Source organism: Anolis sagrei, chromosome 3, assembly GCF_037176765.1.
Source record: "Anolis sagrei isolate rAnoSag1 chromosome 3, rAnoSag1.mat, whole genome shotgun sequence".
In the NCBI taxonomy this organism is placed as follows: Eukaryota; Metazoa; Chordata; class Lepidosauria; order Squamata; family Dactyloidae; genus Anolis; species Anolis sagrei.
The window spans coordinates 243744889-243770622 of record NC_090023.1 but is presented as its reverse complement, the minus strand read 5'-3'; the positions used below and the strand labels follow the sequence as shown (position 1 = coordinate 243770622).

Sequence of the window (25734 nt, the reverse complement as noted above, 5' to 3'; positions counted from 1 at the left end):
CATTTAATTAATTGCAGAATGGACACCGTTCTTAATATGTTTTGTGACAAGGCCAATGATTAATCTGTTAGATCCGCTTCCCTTTGAAAGCTTAGTTGTGTTTAGCTGCAATTCTGGCTTGTATGTTTTACTGAAGGAGCTTTTGGTGAGAATTTGCAGCTAGGAGAAGGCAACTTGCTGATTCTAGATCCAGTTTTAATGGAATGCACTAACATTCTACAACGTGTTCATTGTGAAGAAAGAGAAATGACTTTTACAAGTGCAATAACCATGTTTATGGTTGGCCATGCAAGTGTGCAGGCAGCTGGGTTTTTTAAACCAGCGTAGGTAGTATTTAGGGAAAATGGCTCCCTTTAGATATTTTTGGCCATCACCTCATAAAGCCAAGCTAGCCAATTGGAGATTTCACATTCAGAGAGGGTTAAATAGTCTACAGTCCATACAAAGATTTCTACCAGTCTTCAAGTCCTGAATGAAGGAGCCCTCTTGGATGTCAAGATTGTGTCAAAGCAAAGCATTCTCCATCCTGGGAAGAAATGCACTCTCTCTTTGTTTTGATGTTTAGAGGCAGCACAAATTAATTCTTAGTCTGTGAGATATATGTCTTTCCCCAGGATAGGAACACTTTGGCAGCTGCCAAATTAAGCTAGCACTGCCTGCAGGCTTCTTGGTTTCTCTGCAGAGCCTTTTAGTATCACAGATGTGGGCAGTTATTTGCATGCATAGACATGTATGGCAGTTCTTTCTCAGGCAGCAACCTTATAGTCACAGGTAATGTTTTCTACTAGGAATACCAGTTTTCCTACACTTGCTTTCTGACAAAAGTTGGAGGCTTTTGTCAGAAAAATTACAAAATTCTCTTGATGTAGACTATCCATTGCATTTCTCTGGGCTTATTTAACTTCTCTCTTTTAAAATGTATTTTGCTAGTCTTCTGCTCACTTAGATGACTAGAAGTTAGTTGAGTTACTTTTTGAATACGCCCAGTCATCATAATCAGTGGTCAGGAGACCCCGGTGGCACAGTGGGTTAAACCCCTGTGCCGGCCGGACTGAAGACCGACAGGCTGCAGGTTCGAATCCGGGGAGAGGCGGATGAGCTCTCTTTATCAGCTCCAGCTCCTCATGCGGGGACATGAGAGAAGCCTCCCACAAGGATGATAAAAACATCAAATCATCCAGGCGTCCCCTGAGCAATGTCCTTGCAGGCGGCCAATTCTCTCACACCAGAAGCAACTTGCTCCTGACACGACAAAAAATAAAAATAAATCAGTAGTCCAAAAATAACTTTCTCAAGCTCTATAATAAACTCTATAAACCTCCCCAAGCTTGATTATACATATGCTAGGTAGATTCTTTATTGTATTTAAATGCAGTACTGTATTTGGGATAGAAGATTCCCAACATAAATATTGCATTAGCAGAACTGCATAGCTTGTGGTATTCAATATCCCCCCCCCCTTCCCCAGCAAATAGAACCATTTGAAAATTCCCTTTCTGTCAATACTGCCAGTTTCTTCTTGGATTTCACTAATGTATCTTTTTTTAGAGAAGACAAATAATATTGCTGTCTTTTTGACTACTCTGTGTCTACAACAACATGATTTTGTAGTACAAAAGTCTGAATCACTTCAGGTTGTTGTCATCATATCTTCATCTAAGTCTAAGCAAAATATAATTCATTATATTTTGCAAAATTCACTGGTATTGAAGAAAAACTGTTTCTGCCCACAAGAAACAAGGCTAGACACTCAACATGCACTTATTTATTTATTTTATTGACTTCATTTATACTCCACCTTTCTGACCACTGCAGGGGAGACTCAAGGTGGTTTACAACTCTGGCAAGATTCAATGCCATTTAAGAGAACCATAAAACATATCTCATCAATTGAACAATTAGAGTCACTGTCTTTCCACCTCTGAGAATAGATAATTCTTGCTGCTGTTGTCATGTATAGCAATAATCTTCCACATTTGCAGTTTCCTTGTACTTCTTGACTGCTATAAATTTGTGTTTATGCAGAGTCGTAGGGGAAAAGTAGGATGAGTTAGACATGCATGTTATCACATTTATGTAGAATTTAGTTATTTATGATGCAAAATTAATTTTGTTAACTTTTTCTGAAAAGAGTAAAAGAGTCTTCTTCTAGAAGCATAATGTTAAACCCTTCCATTTTGTTCCTTGTGTGCCTTTAGAACCAGCTGCCTAAAATGTGATATAAAGTAGACTCCACCAAATCAGTTATTTTTGGAATTTAAGTATACAAAGAGAATGCATTTTGCAAAAACTGCTGTGAAACATTCTGAAATCCCAAACAAATCCTCTTAAGCTGATGCTCAAAGTTGTTGGCTTTTTTAAAAATCTGTAATAATATATAGTAAGCACTCCATTCTTCCCCAAAAACAGACGCAAACAACAAGAGTGCAGTTAGTTTGAATCCCTGTATCCCCATATGTCGTGATACTTCAGCCATATCTACCCACTGTGGCTTATTCTACTCTTCTTGCTTTGCAGGAGGCTGACACAGATGAAAACCAGGGGACCCTAACTTTTGAAGAGTTTTCTGTGTTTTACAAGATGATGTCATTAAGGCGTGACCTCTACCTGCTACTGTTGAGCTACAGTGATAAAAAAGACCACCTCACTGTGGAGGAGTTTGCTCAGTTCCTGAAGGTAGAACAAAAGGTAAGAATGTAAAGAAAATACAGAGCCTCCCTGACTTATTTTCATGTAATTCACAAAAAAGTTCTATTTTTCAATGAAACCTCAATTCTAGCCAAAGCTGATATGGAGAAGGTGAAGTTAAGCATAAGGGAATACAAATTTGTGTAAAAATTTGTTCATGTGCTACATATTTACTAAATAATCACTTAATATTTACAACCATGAAAAATGTTGTCATCTACTGTTAAAAAATAGAACTTTTTTTTAAAAAAAATGAGATTTTTTTTCCTGTGTCAGAAGCGACTTGAGAAACTGCAAGTTGTTTCTGGTGTGAGAGAATTGGCTGTCTGCAAGGATGATGCCTGGATGTTTTTGATGTTTTACCATCCTTGTGGGAAGCTTCTCTCATGTCCCTGCATGGGGAGCTGGAGCTGACAGAAGAAGCTCATCCATACTCTCCCCAATTTGAACCTCCAACCTGTTGGTCTTCAGTACTGCTGGCACATGGGTTTATCCCATTGCTTCACTTGGGGTTTAAAAAATGGAGATGATTTTACTTATATCTCAGACTTTTTAATTTCTTATTTATAAATATAGGTTTCTTAAGATGACTTAATGTGTTTAATAGAATTTATTTTGTACATGTTGATGCACATTCATACATTTCAGAAAAGAAATGAAAAAGTTGAGACTTCAATCAGATTTTCTCATAATGGGTAGTAACTATAAAGAGTTTGACATCTGATTTAGCACATGTGAACTTATTCAACATTCAGATCCTCATGCTCTCAAATCCCAGTCTGTATTATTTTTATTGTATGCACCCTGGAATTTTTTGTTATTGTATGCACCTTAAACTAAACTTTAAAACTAGAGAAATGTCCTTTTCCTATTTTTTAAAACTTAATATTAGCCAAGATGATATGCATAATATCAATGTGTATGTGTGTGAGGCAATCTCTAGCAGTGGGATACTAATGTTTGCATGTTCGTCACATCACCATACTTCTTTCCATAACATGGAGGGAAAGGAATTTTTAGAGACCTTGTTTTTTGCACACCCAGTAAAACAGACTGTGCGCTTCACAGATATGGCTCTGAGCTATGCTATACATGCCGTTGACACCTGTTATAAAATAATTGGTGTTTTGTTCCACTAGTTCTCTTAGCTTCTGCATGTCATCTGTTGTTCATTACTAGTACATTTGTCAGCTGTCATAGCCCCAGTCTGACCGTCCCCTTCACCATTCTGTGGGCGCTTTTGGAGTGCGCTCATGCAAGGCAGTTATATTGTGTCCATTACTTCACTCTGGATCAGTGGCTTTGAGAAACACCTGCTGTCCCTTGAAAAGTCGGCAAGCAGGCTCAGCATTTTGACCTCCTTTCTGGGGATCAGAATGGGTTCCACAAGAATGGCTCACTCATAGAGCTTTGAAGTGAAACCCAGTGTGTAACAGAAGATGCATGGGAAACATAAAGAACGTTAATGTTCTCTTTCCAATAATGGGAAGTTGATGGAGATTCAAGGCTGGCAGATACTGACCAATTACTCCTATGAGGACTCTAAAAACCAGACAGGTGGACCTTTGAACTGGGCAGTGCACAATATTTTTATCTGATAATTGTTACTAGTCATGATTGGCTGGTTTGGAGATACAGGGAACAGTCTTGTTCATTTTGTAGTGAGGCTCTGTTGCATGTGCTCACAAATCTCCTGCCACACAAGTTAGTCATTCACACATAGTGTCATAGAATCATAGAGTTGGAAGAGACAATCCAGTCTCCAGTCCAACCCCATGCCAAGAAGCAGGAAAATCGCATTCAAAACAACCCCAACAGATGGCCATCCAGCCTCTGTTTAAAAGCCTCCAAAAAAGGAGCTTCCACCAAAGTCTGGGACAGAGAGTTCCAGTGGTTAGCAACTCTCACAGTTAGGAAGCTCTTCCTAATGTTCAGGTGGAATCTCCTTTCCTGTAGTTTGAAGCCATTGTTCTGCATCCTAGTCTCCAGGGCAACAGAAAACAAGCTTGCTCCCTCCTCCCTTTGACTTCCCCTCACATATTTATACATGGCTGTCATGTCTCCTTTCAGCCTTCTCTTCTGCAGGCTAAATATGCCAAGCTTTTAAAGCTTCTCTTCATAGGGCTTGTTCTCCAGACCCTTGATCATTTTACTCGCCCTCCTCTGGACATATTCCATCTCCTTTCAATTGTGGTGCCCATAATTGGACACAGAATTCCAGGTGTGGTTGGGGTATCATGACTTCCCTGGATCTATACACTATACTCCTATTTATGCAGGCCAAAATCCCATTGGCTTTTTTAGCTGCCAAAGTCCCATTGGCTTTTTTAGCTGCCACATCACATTGTTGGCTCATGTTTAACTTGTCACCCACGAGGACTCCCAAGGTCTTCTTTTTCACGTGTACTGCTGTCGAGCCAGGTGCCCCCCATTCTGTATCTCTGCATTTCATTTTTTCTGCCTAAGTGGTGTATCTTGCATTTGTCCCCGTTGAACTTCATTTTGTTAGTTTTGGCCCATCTCTCTAATCTGTTAAGAACACTTTGAATTCTGCTCTTGTCATCTGGAGTGTTGGCTCCCAATTTAGCATTGTCTGCAAACTTGATGATCATGCCTTCTAGCCCATAATCTCATTAATAAAGATGTATCAGGGTGCCATAGTTCAATCCCATGCAACTGAGATTTCAACTGGGTCAGAAGCACAAAATGTGAAGTGAAAACACAAGTATTGCAGTAACCAAGCTGTTGGGTCCTACAACAGACTTGTCAGGTTCATAGAAAATGCAGAAGCCATGTTTCAGTGTTGAGACAGGCTAGATCCTGTCTCTCTTCATGATCAATGTGTTCTTTAAAAACAGGGGTGAGCCACATGTCCTCCCCAGCTTTTATGCCCCACCACTGCATTTTTGTCTACCAAGAAATGTTTTAAAAGTCCACAGAGGGTAAAGTCAAATAACCTGTTGGCATTAAATTATAATTCATTTATTCAATTGTTTGATTTTTAGTTATTTAATTAATTTTATATGTGATGAAAAACCTTTATCAGTATTGTTGCTGTTTTTAATGTATTTTGGGATGCTGAATTCAATAAGCACAAGAAATTGTGCCACATGCACAATTCTTTCAAAAAATTGATATTTTACTCATTTAAGTTGTTACTCAGTTTTGATTAAGTGCAGACATTTCTGTTTCAGTGTGCTTTCAGTGTTTTTGAACAGATTTTTGTGTTTCCTATCAATTAATTAAAAGTGTTTTGAAAGTCTGTTAAAACAGTTCAACCCCTTATTGCTTTATCTTTACTCTTCAAAAGAACCTTTGTGTCATATTACGTAAAATGGTAGGAATGTGAATGCAGTCATGCTTAACCATCAGCTCAAACATCACAAACATCTTTTTTTTTTTGCAGAGGTTCCAGAACTGAACCTCTGTGGATTTGGTGGACCTACTGTACCTTCACAAGGGGCTTATGGGTTTAATGAATGAGGATACTGCTTTGTCTCTTGGATTTGTGATACTATTTCTAGGCTACCTATTTCAGTAAAAACTGATTCCAAAATTCTTATATGTGTCAAGTATTCTATATTCTGGCATTAAAAAATCATGAATCAAAAGGGTTACTGGATCAGATATGCACATCCTCTCTCTTTCTCTCCCATTCTCATTAATTTTACCCCTACAGGTTTCAGTTTCTAATCACTGTACTCATTAAACCAAGGAAATTTAATTTAGTTTCAATACTTTTGCTGTATTGAGATTATTTTAGTGTGTGTGTGTATAATGTTCTTGAAATGAATATGCTTTTTGTATCATTACTAATTTTATGAGCTAAGAGCAAAAGTTTTAGATATAGTTTCATTACATCAGGACAACAGAATTTTCAGAAATGGCCATAATGTTGGGTATGGTCCACTCAAAGGGAACTCTGTTGAACTCAATGGGGCAGTGTTAAGGTCATAACTATTTCACTGGGATTGGTAAAATGTAAACATACTAAGCTACCAGCTGCATTGTGCTCAGTACTTATGAGATTTTTAATATGTCAAAGTAATAGACAAAATTTGAATTAGGGAATTTATTTATTTATTTATTTGCAGAATTTAAATACCGCTTTTCTCACCCCTGTGGGGGATTAAAAAAGGTTTACACAGAAATAGTGGCAAAATTCAATGCCTTACAAATGTACACCAAATTACAGTCAACACCATGGCAAAGTATACAATCAATGGGACAATTCATCATAAGATACAATAAGAGACATTTAAAACATGAAAGATAAGAATTAAAACACCTAATAAAAACTTCAGAAAATAGTAATTGTTCTGTTCCCACACTTAACTACTTGTATGAAAAAAAAATGTTTGTATTTAAATGCTGCTGAAATCAAGCTGGGATAATTAAGTCTGAATCCATTTGCTGATCCCAATTAGCTACTGAATTGGGGAGAGCTTTTACTGAATTCAGGAAATCCGCAGTCATATAAATCCCATTGATATAGTGATATCACTTTAACTGGGATGAACAGTTGGATTTAGGGTACAATCTTTGCAGTACTTTGGAACATTTCCTTCATCATTTCCTCTGAATGAGGAAGCTCTCTGCAAAAGAGTTCACTATTACAAGTTGAGATGTAGTTTCAGTAGGAAATTGTTTCTTGGGCCCATTCCACACAGCCATTTAACCCAGAACATCAAGGCAGAAAATCCCTCAATATCTACTCTGAACTGGGTTATCTGAGTCCACACTGCCAAATATTCCAGTTCAAAGCAGATAATGTGGGATTTTTTTCAGCTGTGTGGAAGGGGCCTAGGTAAGTGAACAGACACACCAACCATATGTGTTAGCCAGTTTTTTTTCTAAATGTTGAAACACTGCGTTTGAGATGGGAATGGTGTTATTGAGGCCCAAGGATTGGAATGAGAGAAGAAGCTGGAGGCAGCATGTCAGCTGCTGTGAGGAATGTTCCTGACAGCAGAGGACAATCCACAGGGTAAACCAGAAATACATCTCAAAGTGCCTGGTAGATAGCTGCTTTATTATAGAAAAAGCTCAGTGCATTTCAGACTATAAGCATTTCGATAGCCTTCTTCAGGGGATTCATACACAAATAAATTTTAATCTGAAAGGACAACACATAATTGGATGATAAAACTAAGCAGATGACATTATACTATTAGAAATCCTGGTTCCAACCACACAAAGTTCTCTAGTATCTTGTCATCAGATGTCTACTGCTTGTCAGCATGGAGGAGGGTGTCAAACTGCAATTTCACTTGGAGGAATAAAATGTCTCGAAGTGACCATGCTATTTAGAGAAGATCTTTTTGAAAGTGCTGCTGTCATCTGAAGTTCAATGGCTTAGAACAGGGGGGGGTAGACCTCTGAACCCCAGGGCTGAACTATTCCTTAGATGAATTCAGTTCCTTCCAGCATTTTGTATTTGATTCTTTGGTGGCAGAACACAGCCACCCCTATTGCTACCAAAAGAAAAAAAAGTGTCCTTAAAAATATTATTGAAACTGGAACGAATAGTATTGAAACTTGAGCTATTTATCTGGTGTCGAAATAGTTGTGTGACCAAGCAGGTACAGCATTGTTTTTGATCAACAATTCTATTTTAAAGTTGCAATGCACATAAAAAACCTTTGCCAAAACCCAGTAACTATTACAAATATTGACATTAATTCCCATCTCTCTAAAAGGCCATTGAAGAATATTTTTACTGATATTGTATTCATGGTTGAGTGCACCGAGAATGTGACCATGGAATTTTTCAATGACATGCTGGGGTATGAAGTATATTTTCACATGTTGTCACATACTCTGAAGGATCCAAAATATATCAACTTTGTTTTTGGTACAGATGAGTAATGTAACGACAGAATATTGTTTAGACATCATGAGGAAATTTGAAGTTTCGGAAGAAAACAAGAACCAAAATGTTCTGGGCATAGAAGGTAACACCCTTCAGACTTTCCTTTACTTTCTGTTTACTTAGATTCCATTTTAGTTTGCAACTGCATCAGTAATTTTTTATTGTTTTCTTTGGACAGACTTAATAAATGTAAAAACGAGAGTGAGATCAAACAGATTGCAATTTAGTGAGAATAAGAGGATGGTAGTAACATACTCTGATTCGTGGAATAACATATTCTGATTCCTTTGTCAGTTTAAATTTATTGTTAGTTCTATTGACATTACAGATATAATTGGCATCAACAAAAAGACAGACAAAACAGTGATGATTCGCAGTTAGGAATTGTGCGAGTTGAAGTCCAGAACACCTGGAGGGCTGAAGTTTGCCCATGCCTGGTCTAAGATTTGGAGGAAAGATACTTACTTTGGCCCAGTTTGGTGGTAGCATTCCTTTGGTCAGTTTATGTCTAGCCTCTCTTATCGGCCCTCCCCCCAAAACAAATAAGCCCCAATGCATTTCATCACATGGAATGGGATCCGTTTCTTCTCATCACCATTTGAGGGAGCAAAAAGTATTTGCTCCTTTTGACCAGTCCTAGTCCAGGATACTTTGCTACTTGCGGTGGGACAGATAGCAAAGGGCAATCATACCTAACCGAATCAAATCATACTGATGAGAGCCTGCCAAGTTATTTTGGCTCATCAGACACAATATCCCCAAAGTGCCAACCCCCATTTTCTGACAATAAAAATATAATAAAAATGAACTTAATCACTATTTAGTGCTCTTTTATGACACTCGGTATTTGCTGCCTGTAGTGGCCTTTTCATTCTCTCTTAACACAGAATTGCTTTTCACTGTGATATCTGGTACAGTGATTTAATGCCCCATTTCCCTAGGGTCTCTGCATATGCAGATTTCCACCTGTGCCTCTCCCATCTGGATGAGAAATTTCTCATATGTAAGTAAGTGCTGTACATACAGTTGACCTCCCCACTCCAAAGCCTGGAACTATAAAACTAAAATCCTGCTAAATCTGTTGTTTAGGGCAGCACCTGATTTCTTTCTTCTCTTTCCTGCTTTGGCCTGAGCTTGTATGTAGAATTCACATGTTTCCAATGGATAAAAAGATTGCAGTTTCAGGCATAGACATTCAGTATGAAAACTAATTTTCAGAAATGTTGGTGAATGAAATTTGATAACAATTATGTTTATCTGTTTGCTAGTAGAATGAGTTTGTTACTTGGAACTGAAACATGAACTGTTTTGCTTAACCCATAGTAATCAGTACAGGGAAGCTCTTTCCATGCAGGAAGGGGATTTCCCCCTAATCACAGATGTCTTCTTCTCTGCCTAGTGGAAACAATTAAAAAACCAAGCTTAATAAACATGCTTTGGGGTTCTAGGACCTTCATAGCACTACATTATAACTTGGCTATTACTGAAGTGTACTTTTATGGTCCTACTTGAATTTCTCTCCTTTTCTACTAATGTTCTTTTTTGTAAAATATCTACTTAAAGCTCTATTTGCCTATTGACATTCTGTCTGGTCTTGGTGTCAGGAGGGAAACTCTGGTACTTGATATGCATTGAAAATCAGCTGTGTCCCTAATTTCATACATCATTGACTGGACTTTACCTTGCCGATGAGAAAAATTACAGTTTGAGATTAAGAATAACCAGTGCAAGGAATGTTTTGCAAAAGTGTTTATTCTTCTTAGCTTTCCTTTTGTGTATTTATTACCTTCTGCCTCAATTTTCCCATTGCTGGTGCCTTCCAGATGTGTTAGACTACAACTTCTACTTTTTGTGCAAGGGCAGTTGTCCTCAAATTTATCCAAAAGTATGAAGTTAGCATATGCTGCTGTCTCATTTTGATATTTTGATTAAGACTGGAAGCTTTCTGGATTGAAAATATTGCTTTGCTCTCAATCAGTTTTATGGCATTTTAAAAAATGGGTACATATAGCCATTAAAGGTATCATTGTATATTGTGGTTGAATGGGCAACCCTAGCGTGCTTGTCTCTTTATGTTCATAGGGCTGCCACCCCCCATTGAAGTAAATGAAGCAGCCCATAAACAAAGTGGCTGAACACCCAGAACACATGGTTCCATAAGAGCAGGACTATTATATTTTCCAAATCCTCTGAAAAGCTTCTCCTTGATTCCTATTATGTGAAAGTCTTCCAAGTGAAACAGGAACACAAACTGCCCCTGTGGTGGCTAACCTTTTCAAGACTGAGTGCCCAAATCATACTCCAAAACCAGCTATAAGGTGGGCTGGCAAGGGATGAGGGAAACTGCGTGCCCTTTCTGGCACACATGCCATATGTTCACCACCACTGCTGTGGGGAATCTTGAATGTCACTTTGAATTTGTTGTCATCTGTGACTTCAAGTCATTTCTGATTTATGGCAATCCTCAGGAGAACCTGTCAGAGGGTTTTCTTGGAAAGATGTGTTAAAATTATCTAGGGTCTAATCACTGCCCAGGTGAAAGGAACTTTTCGGCTTAAAAGAAATTTGGGGGTGTTTCCTGTCCCTTGCTCCCATTTCTTGGTTAGAATGAAAGTGATTAGTAACCTGCCATAGTTTATGAATATGCATGAAGCAAAGGAACAGGTAGACTTGTTGCATGTGAGCCAGTGGTTTAATAAAGAGGGTGACAAGGCAAAGTTTAATGAAGATTCAGAGTAGGGATCTGGTTTTGGTGGTGGACTAATATCTTTTTGTCAGTGGGCTAAATTTAATTGTTAATTGAAAATAGAGTTGCACCATTGAACCTGTAAAAGTCATGTGAAAGTCAACTTGCCAAGCTCCTGTTGACCCAGTACTTTTGTTTGGATTAACAATTGGATTAAGCTCATCATTGTTGCATATGTATATAAGATATCTGATTTTACAGTTAGGACACGTTTATACTCTAAGCTTATCTTTTTCTTTAAAGGCTTTACAAACTTTATGCGCAGTCCTGCCTGTGATGTGTTCAATGCATTACACAGTGAGGTACACCAAGATATGGACCAGCCCCTCTGCAATTATTTCATTGCCTCTTCCCACAACACGTACCTAACTGGAGACCAACTTCTCTCTCAGTCTAAAGTTGAGATGTATGCTCGAGTTCTACAAGATGGCTGTCGATGTCTTGAAGGTATCCTTTTTATAATTTTTATTGGATTGGATGTTGTTGGCACTGAAAACAAATGTTAATGCCTCCAAACAGAGATCACCCCCTTCCCATCTATTGCATGGGGACCATTTAATGCAACTTTCTCTGTGGCAAGCTTTGCTTTTAACAAAAAAATGATATTCTTATTACTGGTGTTTTTGTTATAGTTGTTTGTATTGCACACAACAAAGTGCCTTCTAATTAGGAACAGCAACCCGAGAAAAATTGATAATAATTTCATAAACTTGTTTGGACACACTGTCATTTAAGAAAAGAAGAAAGAAAGAAAAACAATGTTGAAGCTGATGCAACAAAACTTTGCAGTTATTTAGAAAGTGCTCTATGATTCTGTGCTCAGTTGCCATCTAGAATATTTAATTTCTTTGATTTGCATTTTCAAAGTTGTAATATATCAGTATTATGTTCCTTTGTATCATCATCATCATCATCATCATCATCATCATCATCATCATCATCATTTATACCCCAATTAATCCCCTCAAAGGGGACACAAAGCGTCTTGACATAACAGTATTTCTCCGACATTAAGTGTAGTCGTGTCCAACTCTGAGGGGTGGTGCTCATCTCCATTTCTAAGCTGAAGAGCCGGCATTGTCTGTAGATGCCTCCAAGGTCATGTGGCTGCCATGACTGCATGGAGCGCTGTTACCTTCCCACAAAAGCAGTACCTATTGATCTACTCACATTTGCATGTTTTTGAATTGCTAGGTTGGCAGAAGCTTGGGATAAAAGTGGGAAATCACTCCGCTCTCTGGATTTGAATTGCCAACCAGGTCAGCAACTCAGTGGTTTTACGTGCTGTGCCACCAGGGTACAAGTTAAAATACACAAAAATGCAAACATTAAAATAGAATTAAATGCAAACAGCACTAAACATTCACAGTCAAAATCCATCAAAACAGTTGTAAGTACACATAAGACACTTCCTTAGAGTATCCTAATCAAAATCAATTTTGAAATCCATTCAGGGGCATCTGATAAATTCAGTTAGTTCTTGAGAATGTTGAATTAATCATAAAAGGGAAGTTGAATCAATATTCAGTCAGGTGAAATGTGCCAGGCACCTGAAAATTTTGTACAACTAACTATTTTTATTAGCTTCTGAAGAAGAATAATGCCATACATAGGATGAAATTGGATGTGATGGTCAAGTGCCATTAGCGATGACATTGCTTTGAAAATGTAATTAATGTAAGGATTTCTGGTTTTCAGTATTTGCAATGGGGAATTTGGAACTTTCTTTCATCTCACACAACTGTTGCCCTGCTGATGGCCCCTGCGGGGAAATTCACACTAGTCTAGTTTAGTCAACAGACTTTGCATACCATCAGTGAAAAAATTACAAAATCAAATTATGTCACCATTTACCATGCGGATCACAGCATATGTATTCAAGTTTGTCCAGAATATGCTCATAGTCAAAGCTGCAGATGTTTCAGGAAATTGGTAATTTGAATATGAATAGTAAAGGTTACAGAATGACATATTGACCCTTTGTGAGTAAATGAAACATTCTCGTTCATTTCATTGAGCTTATCTTTCTACATGTTCTATGGAAAATAACTTAATCAAGTCAGTTTAAGTCACTGCCTCAGAGTGTGGTGGAGCTCCTTCTTTGGAGGCTTTTAAACAAAGGCTGGTTGGACATCTGTCAGGGGAACTTTGATTGTGCATTTCCTGCATGACGGGGGGTTGGACTAGATGGCTCATGTGGTTTCTTCCAGTTCTATGATTCTAAGACAGGTGTGGGGAATATTTCCTTTTTGTGTTTAGAGCTGTGTTCACTTGGTAGTCATCTGTTGGGGCCACATGTTGACTGTGCTCATGACAGGGCCAGAGCATCAGTGTGGTGGGGATTTCTCCCTCTCTTTTTAACACCTTCCCCACTTTCACCTTATTTCTTTGTCTCTCTTCCCTTCTTCCTATGAGTCCAGCTTGCTTCTAGAAAGGATATCTCTTACTGTTTAAAAGGCATTTTTTGAAATTAGGCAGAGGGTCACAGGTTGACTTCCTTCCATTAAGAAATTGGTTAATTGGGACCATGTAGAATTCTCAGGAATATGCTCTAATTACATGAGACATGAAGTACAGAGCTAATTATCCATTGCTAATGGGACAATGTTTTTATTAGGAAATGCAAATGATGTATGCTTTTGGTATTCTTGTTATGGTTTTATATTATGTGTTAATGTTTTTATAGTGTTTTGGGGCATCACTGTCATGGTTTTTAATTGATGTGTTAATGCTTTTTAATGTTTTAATGTTTTTATGATGTTTTATTTTATTTATCGTGTTATCCGCAACCAGAACATTGTATTACATTTCATTTTATGATGTTGTTAGCATTGAATTGTTGCCTTGTGAACCGCCTCGAGTTGCCTACAGGTTGAGAGGGGCTGTATACAAATGTAGCAAATAAATAAATAAATTGTTGCCATTGTAAATGGCCCTGAGTTGCCTGAGGGCTGAGAAGGGTGGTATACAAATATAGTGAATAAATAAATACATAAATAAATGGGACTTGAAGGGCAAGGCATTTTAAGAAGCATGAAGGTAGCAGTTGGCTGTTTTGGAGTGTTTTTGTGCGATTCATATCCCCTCATGGCCCCTCATATGTCTGTCCAAGGAACCAGTTGTGTGCATGTATACATATGCAATCTTCTTTCTTAACATATATATCTCCAAATCGTCATGATACGAGTGAAGTGCTAGTTAATGTTTTTACTAAAACATCTGCCATGGTTTTCTTGCCAGGAATACTCCTGCTGATTATGCTTGATGATAATAATAGCATGACAGTCAGCTTTAATCATTTGCCAGCATGAGCTTGGTAGACTATGAAGGATGAGATATGATGCGTGCAATAAGAGAATATCTATTTGCTGATCAGGATTTGCATGTGCTGGAGTATATTCTTGGAACATCTCTCCTGCGACCATCACATACTTTCCATCAAAAAGGACAATCTATTCCTTGAAGAAATATTTGTGTAATACTTGATTTTCCTGTTTTATTAGTTGACTGCTGGGATGGCCCAGACGGAGAGCCAGTCGTGCATCATGGTTATACCCTTACTTCCAAAATACTTTTTAAAGATGTATTAGAAGTGATCAACAAAAATGCTTTTGTTAAAAATGAGTAAGTATACCAGAAACCAAACAGTAACAGAACATGTTTACCAGTGCACTATATGCAGTTTCTAAAAAGAGAAAATCAAGCCAATTTCTTCCAATTACCAGAGCTTGAAAATGTTACCTTTTGGACTATATCTGTCAGAATCCCAAGCTATTATGTCCATGGCTCTGCTGGTCAGGGGCTTCCAGGATTTGGAGTGCGAAAAGTAAGATTTGAAGCTCTTTATACTGTCCTGCGTGCTTTACTGGCATGCTTTTAAATGCTTTCTTTTCCTTATTTCAAGGCTCACTATTTTTACTCATAAGAGGATTTGTTTGAGTACAATTGGATTTACTTCCCACAAAGTATCTTTAAAATTGCAGCCATAAGACAGGATTCAGAAGAAGTTAGGCAACTTGGATTTTGCTGAAATCTGTTTTTATTCCATTTATGTTGAAGTGTTCCCAGGTTTGCAGCCACAGGAGTGTATGGCATTAACCATCCATTTATATAGGATCATATTTTCTTTGCTCCATTTTTAAGTCTTGAAAGTGAGTGGCAATGACAATCTACTTGTAGTAAAAAGGATTTCCCTGGTATCTTCATCAGTTGCCTCCTTTTACAGCATGACTGCCTCTATGATTTCTCATAGAGGCAACTGACACTGCATTTGATAGCTTCAGATTGTGTCACTTGGTAGATTTTTATCCTCTTCCTCATGGCAGCCGAATATAGGTAGCAGGAAACAGTATGGTTATTATGGAACTGTGAGGTTCATTCTGATCCTTCTGAGAAATGTATGAGAAAAAGTCAGTCTCCCTCCCCCTGGAAATTCAAGACAAGTAAACAGACCCTTTTCTATCCTCTAATCAGAGCAAGGGAGATAGTCATCTAAGTTTACTCTGAGAAGGTGCCGATCTCCATAATTTTGTGTACCGAAACCAACTGGCATTTTTGTATCGCGCTTCAGTGCGATGAGCAGTAGAAGATCTTTCACCATCACATTTTACCACCATTGGCAACTCTTCTGCCTAATGATATAGAAGAGACCTGGTTGGTCATAGGAGAGCATCAATGACTTTCGGAAGGAAAATTAAGAGAACACTTGGAGCTAATTTCCTTTATCCACTTCTGTTTTCCATTATTAAGCAGATTATTAAAATGTGCTTCATTGATCTAATATCCTATTTTCATACCTACCGGTGAGGCTGGTCCAGAGGAGGAAATGAGATTATTGATGGCAACTGTTCAAAAATGAAAATGGCCATTAAAGAATGAAGAAACAAAGTTGTAAAATCAGCATGCACAAACATGGTGCTTTGTGTTGCAATCGGTACAAGATAATTCATCAAGACCTTGGAGATTTTCATATTCCCATTTTCCTTTTCTTGTAGGTTTCCAATTATACTATCTATTGAAAATCACTGCAGTATTCAACAGCAAAAGAAAATTGCTCAGTACCTCAAAGAGATTTTCAGTGACAAGCTGGACTTGACTTCTGTGAATGCTGGGGATTCTAAACAGCTTCCAAGTCCACAAAGTTTGAAAGGCAAAATCCTAATAAAGGTAAGTGGCTATTTGGTTTGGTGCCAAATTGTTGTTTTTACCTAAACCCTGATTTGTCTGTCCATGGCTGTGCTGAGGTGTCAGATACATCTTTGGATCTATAACTATAAACTCTAGAAAGTTAAAAGACACAATGAGATATTTGAAATCAGATATACATGTCCTGTCAGTCTGGATTCGAAAGTCCCACAGTATTTTTGTGTGTTCATTTTCCACCACCTTTGCAGGTTTATGATCCTGCCAATTCTTTACTGCTGGCAGGTGGTACTTGTGACATAAGTTCCAGTGAATCATTTGGGCCACAGAGTTGTGCCTTTGCTTGTAGTCCATCTGTGCGATTTTCTTACAACAGCTGAGGATGTGGTCCATGGTTTCATCAGCTTCCTTGCACAGTCTGCGTTTTGGGTCGTCAACTGATTTTTCAATCCTGGCCTTAATTGCATTTGTTGTGATGGCTTGCTCCTGGACTGCAAGAATCAGGCCTTCCATCTCCCCCTTCAGTGTTCCATCTGTGAGCCATAACCAGGTCTTCTCCCTGTCAACATCTTCTTCTTCTTCCTCTTCTTCTTCTTCTTCTTCTTCTTCTTCTTCTTCTTCTTCTTCACTTACTCCCTGAGTGTAAATTGGCTTAACATGGTGCACTTTCATTTCCAACTCTGTTTTGAACAAGAGGTACCGCAGCAGTCATTAGATGTTGGCAAGCCATGCGAAGAGAACATCCTCCATTCTTATTGACTTTTGGTTCTAATTGAATTCAGCTGTAGATGGTGACCATGCTTTGGAACAAGCACATTTAATTTCCTGATCTTCAATCTTGGTCAGAGCTCTTATTAAAATATGGGCTCAATATCACAATTATCTGTTTATACAAGGAAGATGTCTTTCTGAGTGTTTCTACAAGTGAGTCTTGCAAAGTGCTTTAAGATAGACAAATATGGAAATAAATGCTAGATACACTAAGGAAATAAATAAACCATCACTTTTCTGTATCGTAGTTGTGTCATTAGCCACTTGCTTGGACAAATGTATTCTGCAATGCAGATTAGCAATATGGGTATGTTGATTCAAAGTCAGCTTCTTCAGAAGTAGTGAATACAATAGAGTTGTGAGAATCAGAGCTTCTTTTACATTCAGACTGCATGCACTCAGTTCTTGCCTTTTGCCACTCTACTAAGAGAATGGGATGGTTCTTTAAAAAAAGAGTCAAGTACAGAAATTGCACTGACCTGTGAATATCTTGGCTCATTTTTTTGGAATGGGGGGGGGGGGGTCAATATTTTGACTAAAAGTTCTAAACTTATAAATATACACAGATTTCTGCTACAGAGTTTGTTCAGACACAAAAAAACAAAGTTCGCATCTTATGAAAATGGAGCTAGAGAAAGGTGATGCTTTTCTACTCAGTTTGGGGGAATTTTAAGTACAAAACCGACATTTGCAAGTTTTGCTCTGAACTTGACCTTGTTGTCTTCAACAAATCAATCTGGCCTTTCTCAAAAAGTTGTGTGAGCTCTGTGGAGCCACTGAAGGGATGTTATGCAAAGCCTTTGCTGCAATTGCACAAATCCCGAAGTATATAGGAAGAGACCAAATGCATAGTAGGAGGCCAGTCCAATATTCCACTCCCAAAGTGGTCAACCATATGTCCACAGAAAGCTCACAAACAAGACATGAATGCAATAGCATCACCTCACTAATCTCCCCCTACATTGGGAATTCAAGGACATGCTATCTCTGATGTTGGAAGTAATTGCATAGCCATCATAACTATATGTCAACCAGAAACAAGCTGCCTACAACTGTGTGTTCCATGTGAATTCCAAATAGGTCTCCTTTCTTTCAGTCCATGTTGGTTGTCAAAGGTGACTTGTCTCTTTTCTGCTTTTGAAACTTCAACAGAGTGTCAGCCTTTACATTCTCTTGCTGCAGAGCAAAGGTGAACAAGATTCTTTCACACAAAGATATGGCGTTCAAAAAAGCTATTTGCAGATAGCATTTGAAAGCCTGGCCAGGAGGGCTGAAGGGAATTGCTCCTTTAATAAGCCTCCTCTCCATGATTTTTTCCTGTCAAAGTATTTGTCTTCCTGAAGGCTTTGTTGTTCTTGTTAAAAAGTGTGTTGGGTCCTGTCATGTAAAGTAAAATGAGATGGCTCTGGCATGCTGTATTTGAGAAATATGAGGACTCTGGAATTTTAAGCCATGGATTTATAGCATTTTTATTATTGAGCCCTTCAGATGTCCTCAGTATGTATGGCTTTATCAACACTGATGTTCACATACATAGTTGCAAGACTGTTCTCAAATATCAGATGCCTAAAATTAAATACCGTGGCCTAGAGGAAATGCCATGCTTAACTGTTTTGGCACCTTAAATGTAATTGTGATCTCAACATTACAGGAAAACCACATTTTAGTTCTGGTGAATGTATATATGGAGATATTATGAGATATATATGTTACAAATATAAGAAAGAAGTGGGGAAACTGACTGAAGGCCAGTGTTCAAAATGCCCTTTTTAAACTGTACTGAACCATACACAGAATCAGATTGTTGTTATCCCATCTCCTGCACATGTTAAAGCTATTTGTGTATCCTAAACCCATTCAGGATAATTTCTAGCTTTCCAGAGCAGAAGGGGAGAAAATGTCCTTGTTTTTGCTCTGCCTTTCAGAAGCTTCCAGTATCATTGATCCTGGTATCTTTCTGAACTACATAGGTGGGATAGCACTTGCGGGTGGGACATTGTTTTACAGTGCCTTTTCTCCTTCATGGAGAGGCAAACCTAGAAGATGATGCTCTTTTTCAACTAATTGACCATTGGTTTTAGGGATCCCTCGGGATTTTTGACCCCATGATATTTAATATATACTTATAGCTGGTGGAAGGGGATGCCACTTTTTGACACAATCCAAGGAAACTATTTCAGTCCTAAACTGGTGCCTGTTATCTGAAATGGGGGAGGGCAAACAAATTTAAACTTAATCCAGAGAAGATGGAGGTGGTGCTGGCCCATTGAAAAGCAGATAAGGGGATAGGAATTCAGTTTATGCTGGAGTGGTCTCCTCGATTCAACCATGAATAGAGGCTCATGGTTGAATTGAGGATACCACTTAAACTCAAGTTTTAGTAGTGATCAGGAGTATATTGCACAATTAAGGACCAGGTTTCTGCATTTGTCCAGGAGCACATTTTCAATGTGTGTTCCAACTGCACATATTTTTTGAGATGCCAGATCTGGCTGTGTTGGTGTATGCCTTTGTTATAATCCATTTGGATTAATGTACATTGGGGCCGCCTTTGAAAAGTGTATGGAAACTTCGGCTGGTCCAAAAAGCTGCGGCCAGATTGTTAATCAGGGCTGGTTACAGGGAACCCACATCTGCCCCAGTTGCCTGGTTTATTTCTGGACACTCTTTCTAGGCCATGACAATTGTTATCATACTCCCAACCTCAATAAAGGAATGGTGGTGGTGTTTGAGGCTCATCTGGCAGCTTGTTCTGGATCCAGGACAGCAGGAGATGGGTTTCTTCAGGTTCCATAGAAAGCTCTGTGACATAACTTGAGTACACTAGCCTTCATCTCCAATAGAACCAGAGGTAGTAAAGCTAAGGATTTTTGTTTTGATTCTGTTCTCTTGATAGGAAAAGATAGAGAGTGAAGTCATTAAAATGTGTGTGTATGGGGGGGGGGGAGAGATTGATTCTATTTGTCATTGTTATGTGCAAATATTGAGCTGGTATCAAAATACTCTTAAAGCACATGAAGTGATCCCACACTAGTCTATGGAGAACCAACATGTTTCTATACCTGCAGGCCTTTTCTAGCCCATTAGTGTCTACAGGATGTAAAATACTCATAAGTATGTCAGCAGCCTTTAGTACATATCTGTCAGAGACAGAAACAAAGGACAACCTGCTTATTTCTTGCCTTGAGATAAATCTTCAGGTTTATTTGATATGAATGTTATGCTTATTATCTAATTCAATGTTAGAAAACCAATTTTTAAAAACATTATATTGAGATTCACATTGGAAATATAATAAGACTCTGATTTTAAATTTGGTTGGAGATTTGAATCCAACAGAATTCTGCAGGCTATCTTGTGAAATCCAAGACTGTCAAGGGTTTCCCGGGCTATATAGCCATGCTTCACAAGCATTCTCTCCTGATGTTTTGCCTACATTTATGGCAGGCATCCTCAGAGGTTGTGAGGTTTGTTGGAAACTAGGCAAGTGGAGCTTATGTATCTGTGGAATGTCTAGGGTTATCTGTTTGAGGCAAGTGTGAATGTTGCAATTGGCCAGTTTGATTAGCATTGTATAGGTTATGTGGATTTGTTCTTAAGTTGATATGTGTGTGTGTGTGGCTGGAGTTACATTAAAATGTGTAGGTAGCTATAGATATAGTTATAGATAAAGATATACCTGGAGTTACACTTTAAAAATGTAACTCTTCCGACTTACAAACAAATTCAACTTAAGAACAAACCCTCAGAACCTATCTTGTTTGTAACTTGGGGACTGCCTTTATTTGAATCTAGAATTTTTTGTTGTTAGGGCCTACCACATATGATAAAAGGCTCCTTCCTTTTGCTGAAATTTCCAGGAAACATTTTTCAGAAATTTAGATCTATCTTTGCTAGCCTTTCTGGTGTCATGTACAATCTATACACCATCCTACCAAAATTTTCTCTTAGTCCACAACATTTGATGAATTTAATGCTTGTTTTCCACATCTGTTGCTAGTGATTATAATAGAATTATTTTGTTTTATTGGTAAAGGTGGACTACTCCACCCCCACACACTCTTTTCATATAGCTTGTGTTTCAGGCACTTCTAGTGTTTTTGTTAATTAGCATTCAGTGTTTTAGTTTTAATTTTTTTTCCTTTTCATTTATTTTTTATCTGAATGCGTCTTACTTTGATTTTGAATTAGACCGTTTTAATATTCATGTGTTAAAAACATGGTAAGATTCCTTTCTCCCCTCTTCATTTTTTATATTAGCTCCTGTGGTGAAGTGTGAATTTTAATCTACAGTTATGTATAATAATAGATAGGTGTTTAAAAGGGTAAGTATTTAAACTAGCATAATTGGGGGGATAGTAGCCAGCTCAACTCACTTTGAGCTGAGTTGCCATGGAAAAAGGGGCGGAGCCAACTGCCACTTGGCAAGGCAGCCATTTTAAAACCGTTAGTCTGTAGTCAGCGAACTACAGGGAAGGCTGGTTCTGTTGTGTATTGAGAACCAGAAAGTAGTCTGTAGTCTAAGTACTACAGGGAAAAGCTGATTCTACTGTGTTGAGAATCAGGAAGGTTTTGGCTTTTTGCCTGTGTAGTTTAGATAGGTTGAGTTGACTTATTTATATTATTACTCAGTGTATGAGTAAAAAGGGGAGAAAACCCTAATAAAAATCTTATTTGCAACAGAAATAACATAAGGAAAAGATAAGCTTGTACCTGAAGTAATCTGTTAAAGAAAGAAACACATTTTGAAGGAAAATAAGTTTGAAACCTGTTTAGTGGAAGGAATAGTCCTCTCAAGAGTTGGTTTATGAAATGTTATAAATGTAACCTCTGAAGATATGTGCCTCTAAGAGGTAAGAAACATTGAAACCATCAAACTTCTTCTATACTTCAATAAACTTGTTACAGTTTCTTCCAAAGCCAAGTCTCTGTTACAAATACTTTCAAGTTAAGCCACGCTACACATTGAAGAAAGCACAAATCAATATTACAAGCAATTAGTTGTGTTATCAATTTAATAAGTCCTTACAAAGTGCTGGCTCCTTTACAAACCGTTACAAATTGGTGGCATCGTTACAAACTGGGTGCCATCTTCACAAATTGGTGATCTCTTTACAGCTCCTGTTTTCAAAACCAGAAAACATCCGTTTTTTTAAAAAATGGATTTTTTTGGTAATCACTACAGTCTCTGGAGAGGACAGAAAATAACACACCTGTCTCAGTTGCCAACTCCTGATTGAAAAGATGTTAGAAATCTTGGAAACAGAGAGAGGTACCAAGCATAGAAGACTGGATTGTAAAACTATTTGATATTATCCAAATGGAAGAACTATCTCAAAGATTAAAAGGAACAAACAAAAAGACTGACTGGTCAGGATTCAAAGATTTCATTATAAAAAGAGGACTTCCAGTATTAATAGACTTGACCAGCATATAAAGAAGGTTAACAATAGAAACGAAGCCAGGAAAAGGACTGAAAAATAACTAAAAGATGAATATAAGAAGAGGGAATCGCTCCTTCTTTTTCTTGCGATACGTTCAGAAGACGTTGGGAAGTCAAATCACGGGCATGAAGGGATAGGGGTGGAGGGATAAGACGATCATTTCAGGGGCTTCGGTTAAGGGTTTTGTTTTCTGTGGGTTTCTTTTTCCTCCCTCTCTCTCTTATCTACACGTACCTATCAATCTATTTATTCAATCTGCTTCTATCTTCTCCCAAATATTCACCCTCTTTCGCTGTAACATTTCAAAAACTTTAATAAAAATTATTTAATAAAAAAAAGAAAAGTTGTTAGAACAGATAGAGACAATGCACACATCTTAATTGTTTCTTCATGTTCTTTTAGGTCAAGTAACTATTAATAATTTCTGTAAACCTAATTTGATGTGCACTATATATATATAAGCATTAGAACTGTATAGATGCCTCTGATATGTTTATTTTAAATATATACATTTTGATTTCATTTAATTTTCAAATGACTATTTTCAGATATTATGATATTCAAATTATTATAGCAATATTTTTTATGCCAACTTCCAGGGCAAAAAGCTCCCATATAGTCTTGGTGCTGATGCTGAAGAAGGAGAAGTTTCTGACGAAGACAGTGCTGATGAAATTGAGGATGATTGCAAGCTAAAGTTCTCATATGTAAGTGTGAACATCTGTTTCCTTAAGAGCCTTCTCCCCCAAAAGCACTCACAGAGCAATAGTAGGCCATCTTTTAAATCACATTTTGGAGTTCAGTGCATGCTTTAAGATAAAATAATGATCAGATTCACAATAACCATAACAACTCAGTAAGTACTTCTTCTGAACCATAGGTTCCCCTTAAGATATTTATTAAATGTGTTTTATCAGAAGATAGCAAGGCTGTAAGTAATAAATGTTACTTTAAGTGAGACCTGATAGGTAGATAGTTTTCTCAGTTGCTCATATTTACTTCTTTGCTACCATAATTTTGAATTGTAGTCTCATTGAGTGTACATCTACATTGTAGAATTAATGCATTTCAACACTATCTTAAGTGCCATGGCTCAATGCTATGGAATCCTTGTAGTTTGTAGTTTGGTGAGGTACCAGAGCACTGACAAAGAAGCCCAAAGACCTTGTAAAATTACATCTACTGGACTTCATAGCATTGAGCCATTTAATGCAGTTAAAGTAGGCTGCATTAATTCTACAGTGTAGATGCACCCAGAAATGTATCTTCTATGGAATCTAGTAGAAGACTATGTCTATTGAAGTTGCTAGGTAAATTCCTTTGAATACAGACCTGGGAATCACTCACAGGACGATGCTGCTGCGAAGGAAAATTCCTCCTCTTTCCAGAAAACTCTATGGTCCCCAAAATCCAATCTGGGCAGTTTGGAATTTCTCCAGGAAAAGATGTGAAGAAGACAGAATTGCATTGGAAATGATGAACAAGACAAATGTCTCTTCTTTCAGCATAGATTTCAACTGAGCTTAACTCCTTCCACAAAAATGAGCCTGAAATAATTTCCATTATTTATTTATGCAGTTATTTTAATATAGCTAAATTGTTTTTTAAAAAATCCAAAGTACTGTAGTTTATAATAAAAAACCCAGAAGGGAGATATAATGTACCTGAATGACCTAGCTGGTCCTTAAGGGGTGACCAGATCTCCCCCATCAAATTCTGTATTTATCCAACTTCTCTCTTAGGCTGCAGTAACGTATACACTTCCCCTCTGGCTAAGCAAAAGTGAAAACAAAGAAACTTCTGAGTAGGCATCAAGTGATTAAACAGTGGATATAGGTCCCTCCTATTCATACAAATATGTTCTTATCTTCCTTTTTGCTATTTCTATTTTAGTTTATAATCCTCCCCTCCCCCCTCAATGGCAACACAGTATATCTGCTCAAAGGCAGTCAAAAAAATTCTGTGTACACAAAAATACTGTTTGTATTTGTATTATTATAATGTATTTAGCAGCAGTCCATTGTAGAACTGGTCAGTCTTGGGAATTAAGGTATCCTTTTGAGCATAGGCTATCCACTCTCAGGAAAGTGGACATAACTGTCCATTTTCCTGAGAGTGGAGCTCTTACGTTTATCATTGTGTGTGTGTATAAAATTTGTTTGTTTTTTTTAAACTTCCTAATTTGGATTGACTATTGGGACATAATGTTTTTCCAGATGGACTTGTGGTGCTGCTCAGTTGCTTTGGATTCTACATGGTCCCTTCAGATTTGATTTTGAGAAAGCACAGATGCTCATAGTATTTTTTTTCTTTTTAAAAGATGCTTATCGCAGGGTGCCTTGCAGATGCATACACTAATCTTGCTATGCTTCTTCCCGTTTGTCAAATTAATGCTCTCTTCAGAGCAGTGGAGGAACTTTTAATATATTCCCATTTGGCTAGTGTAGGAGGCGAGATTATTTTACTTCAAGGTCAGAAAATATAAACTCATTATTCCTTTGTGCACTGTGAATAGTCTCATGTGGAGAGATAATTTGGCTTTGGGTGCATGTAGCACAAGACAGCAAAAGTTCATCCAATGACTCAGAGTTATTTCTACCAAACCCTCAATCTGAATGAAAGAGTGTATACACACACACACAATCAACTGCAGTGTGGCAATAAGATCTCTTGAAATAGTTCATTTTTAGACTCCAACTTCCTGAATCCATTAGTGGTTGTGCTTGTTATGTGCAATTCTGGTTATGTGCAGCTGGAGTGTATTGGAATATTTCTCACTAATATTAACTTTTCACTCCTTCTTATTCATGTATACCAGCATTCCCCAAAAAGTTCCACTTTGTAATCCTCATTGTTCTGCAACCAGCATCGCTACTGGCCATACTGTCTTGCAATGATATAGACCAAGACATCTTGAAGGCACCAGTCTTGGGACGGCCAATGTACACAACACACTCCTTTTAAAACTTCGGTTAAGTGTAATGATTCCTATTAGGAAATGGTTCTCAGAGAAGCATTTGCAGATATGACAAAGTTTTGGAAAGCATCTAAATTTAATGAAAAATTGTCTT

General features: G+C 37.8%; 1 protein-coding gene across 9 annotated transcripts in view; it reads left to right on the top strand.

Moving 5' to 3' along the window:
* PLCH1 (phospholipase C eta 1) overlaps nt 1–25734 on the top strand; it is a 155037-nt gene that overhangs the window by 87465 nt on the left and 41838 nt on the right. For all 9 annotated transcript variants that reach the window (XM_060767660.2, XM_060767657.2, XM_060767663.2 and 6 more), the window contains 6 exons: nt 2518–2688; nt 8549–8642; nt 11550–11753; nt 14810–14930; nt 16301–16472; nt 23263–23370. In XM_060767660.2, coding sequence (XP_060623643.2) covers nt 2518–2688; nt 8549–8642; nt 11550–11753; nt 14810–14930; nt 16301–16472; nt 23263–23370 — 870 coding nt within the window. The remainder of the gene's footprint in view (nt 1–2517; nt 2689–8548; nt 8643–11549; nt 11754–14809; nt 14931–16300; nt 16473–23262; nt 23371–25734) is intronic.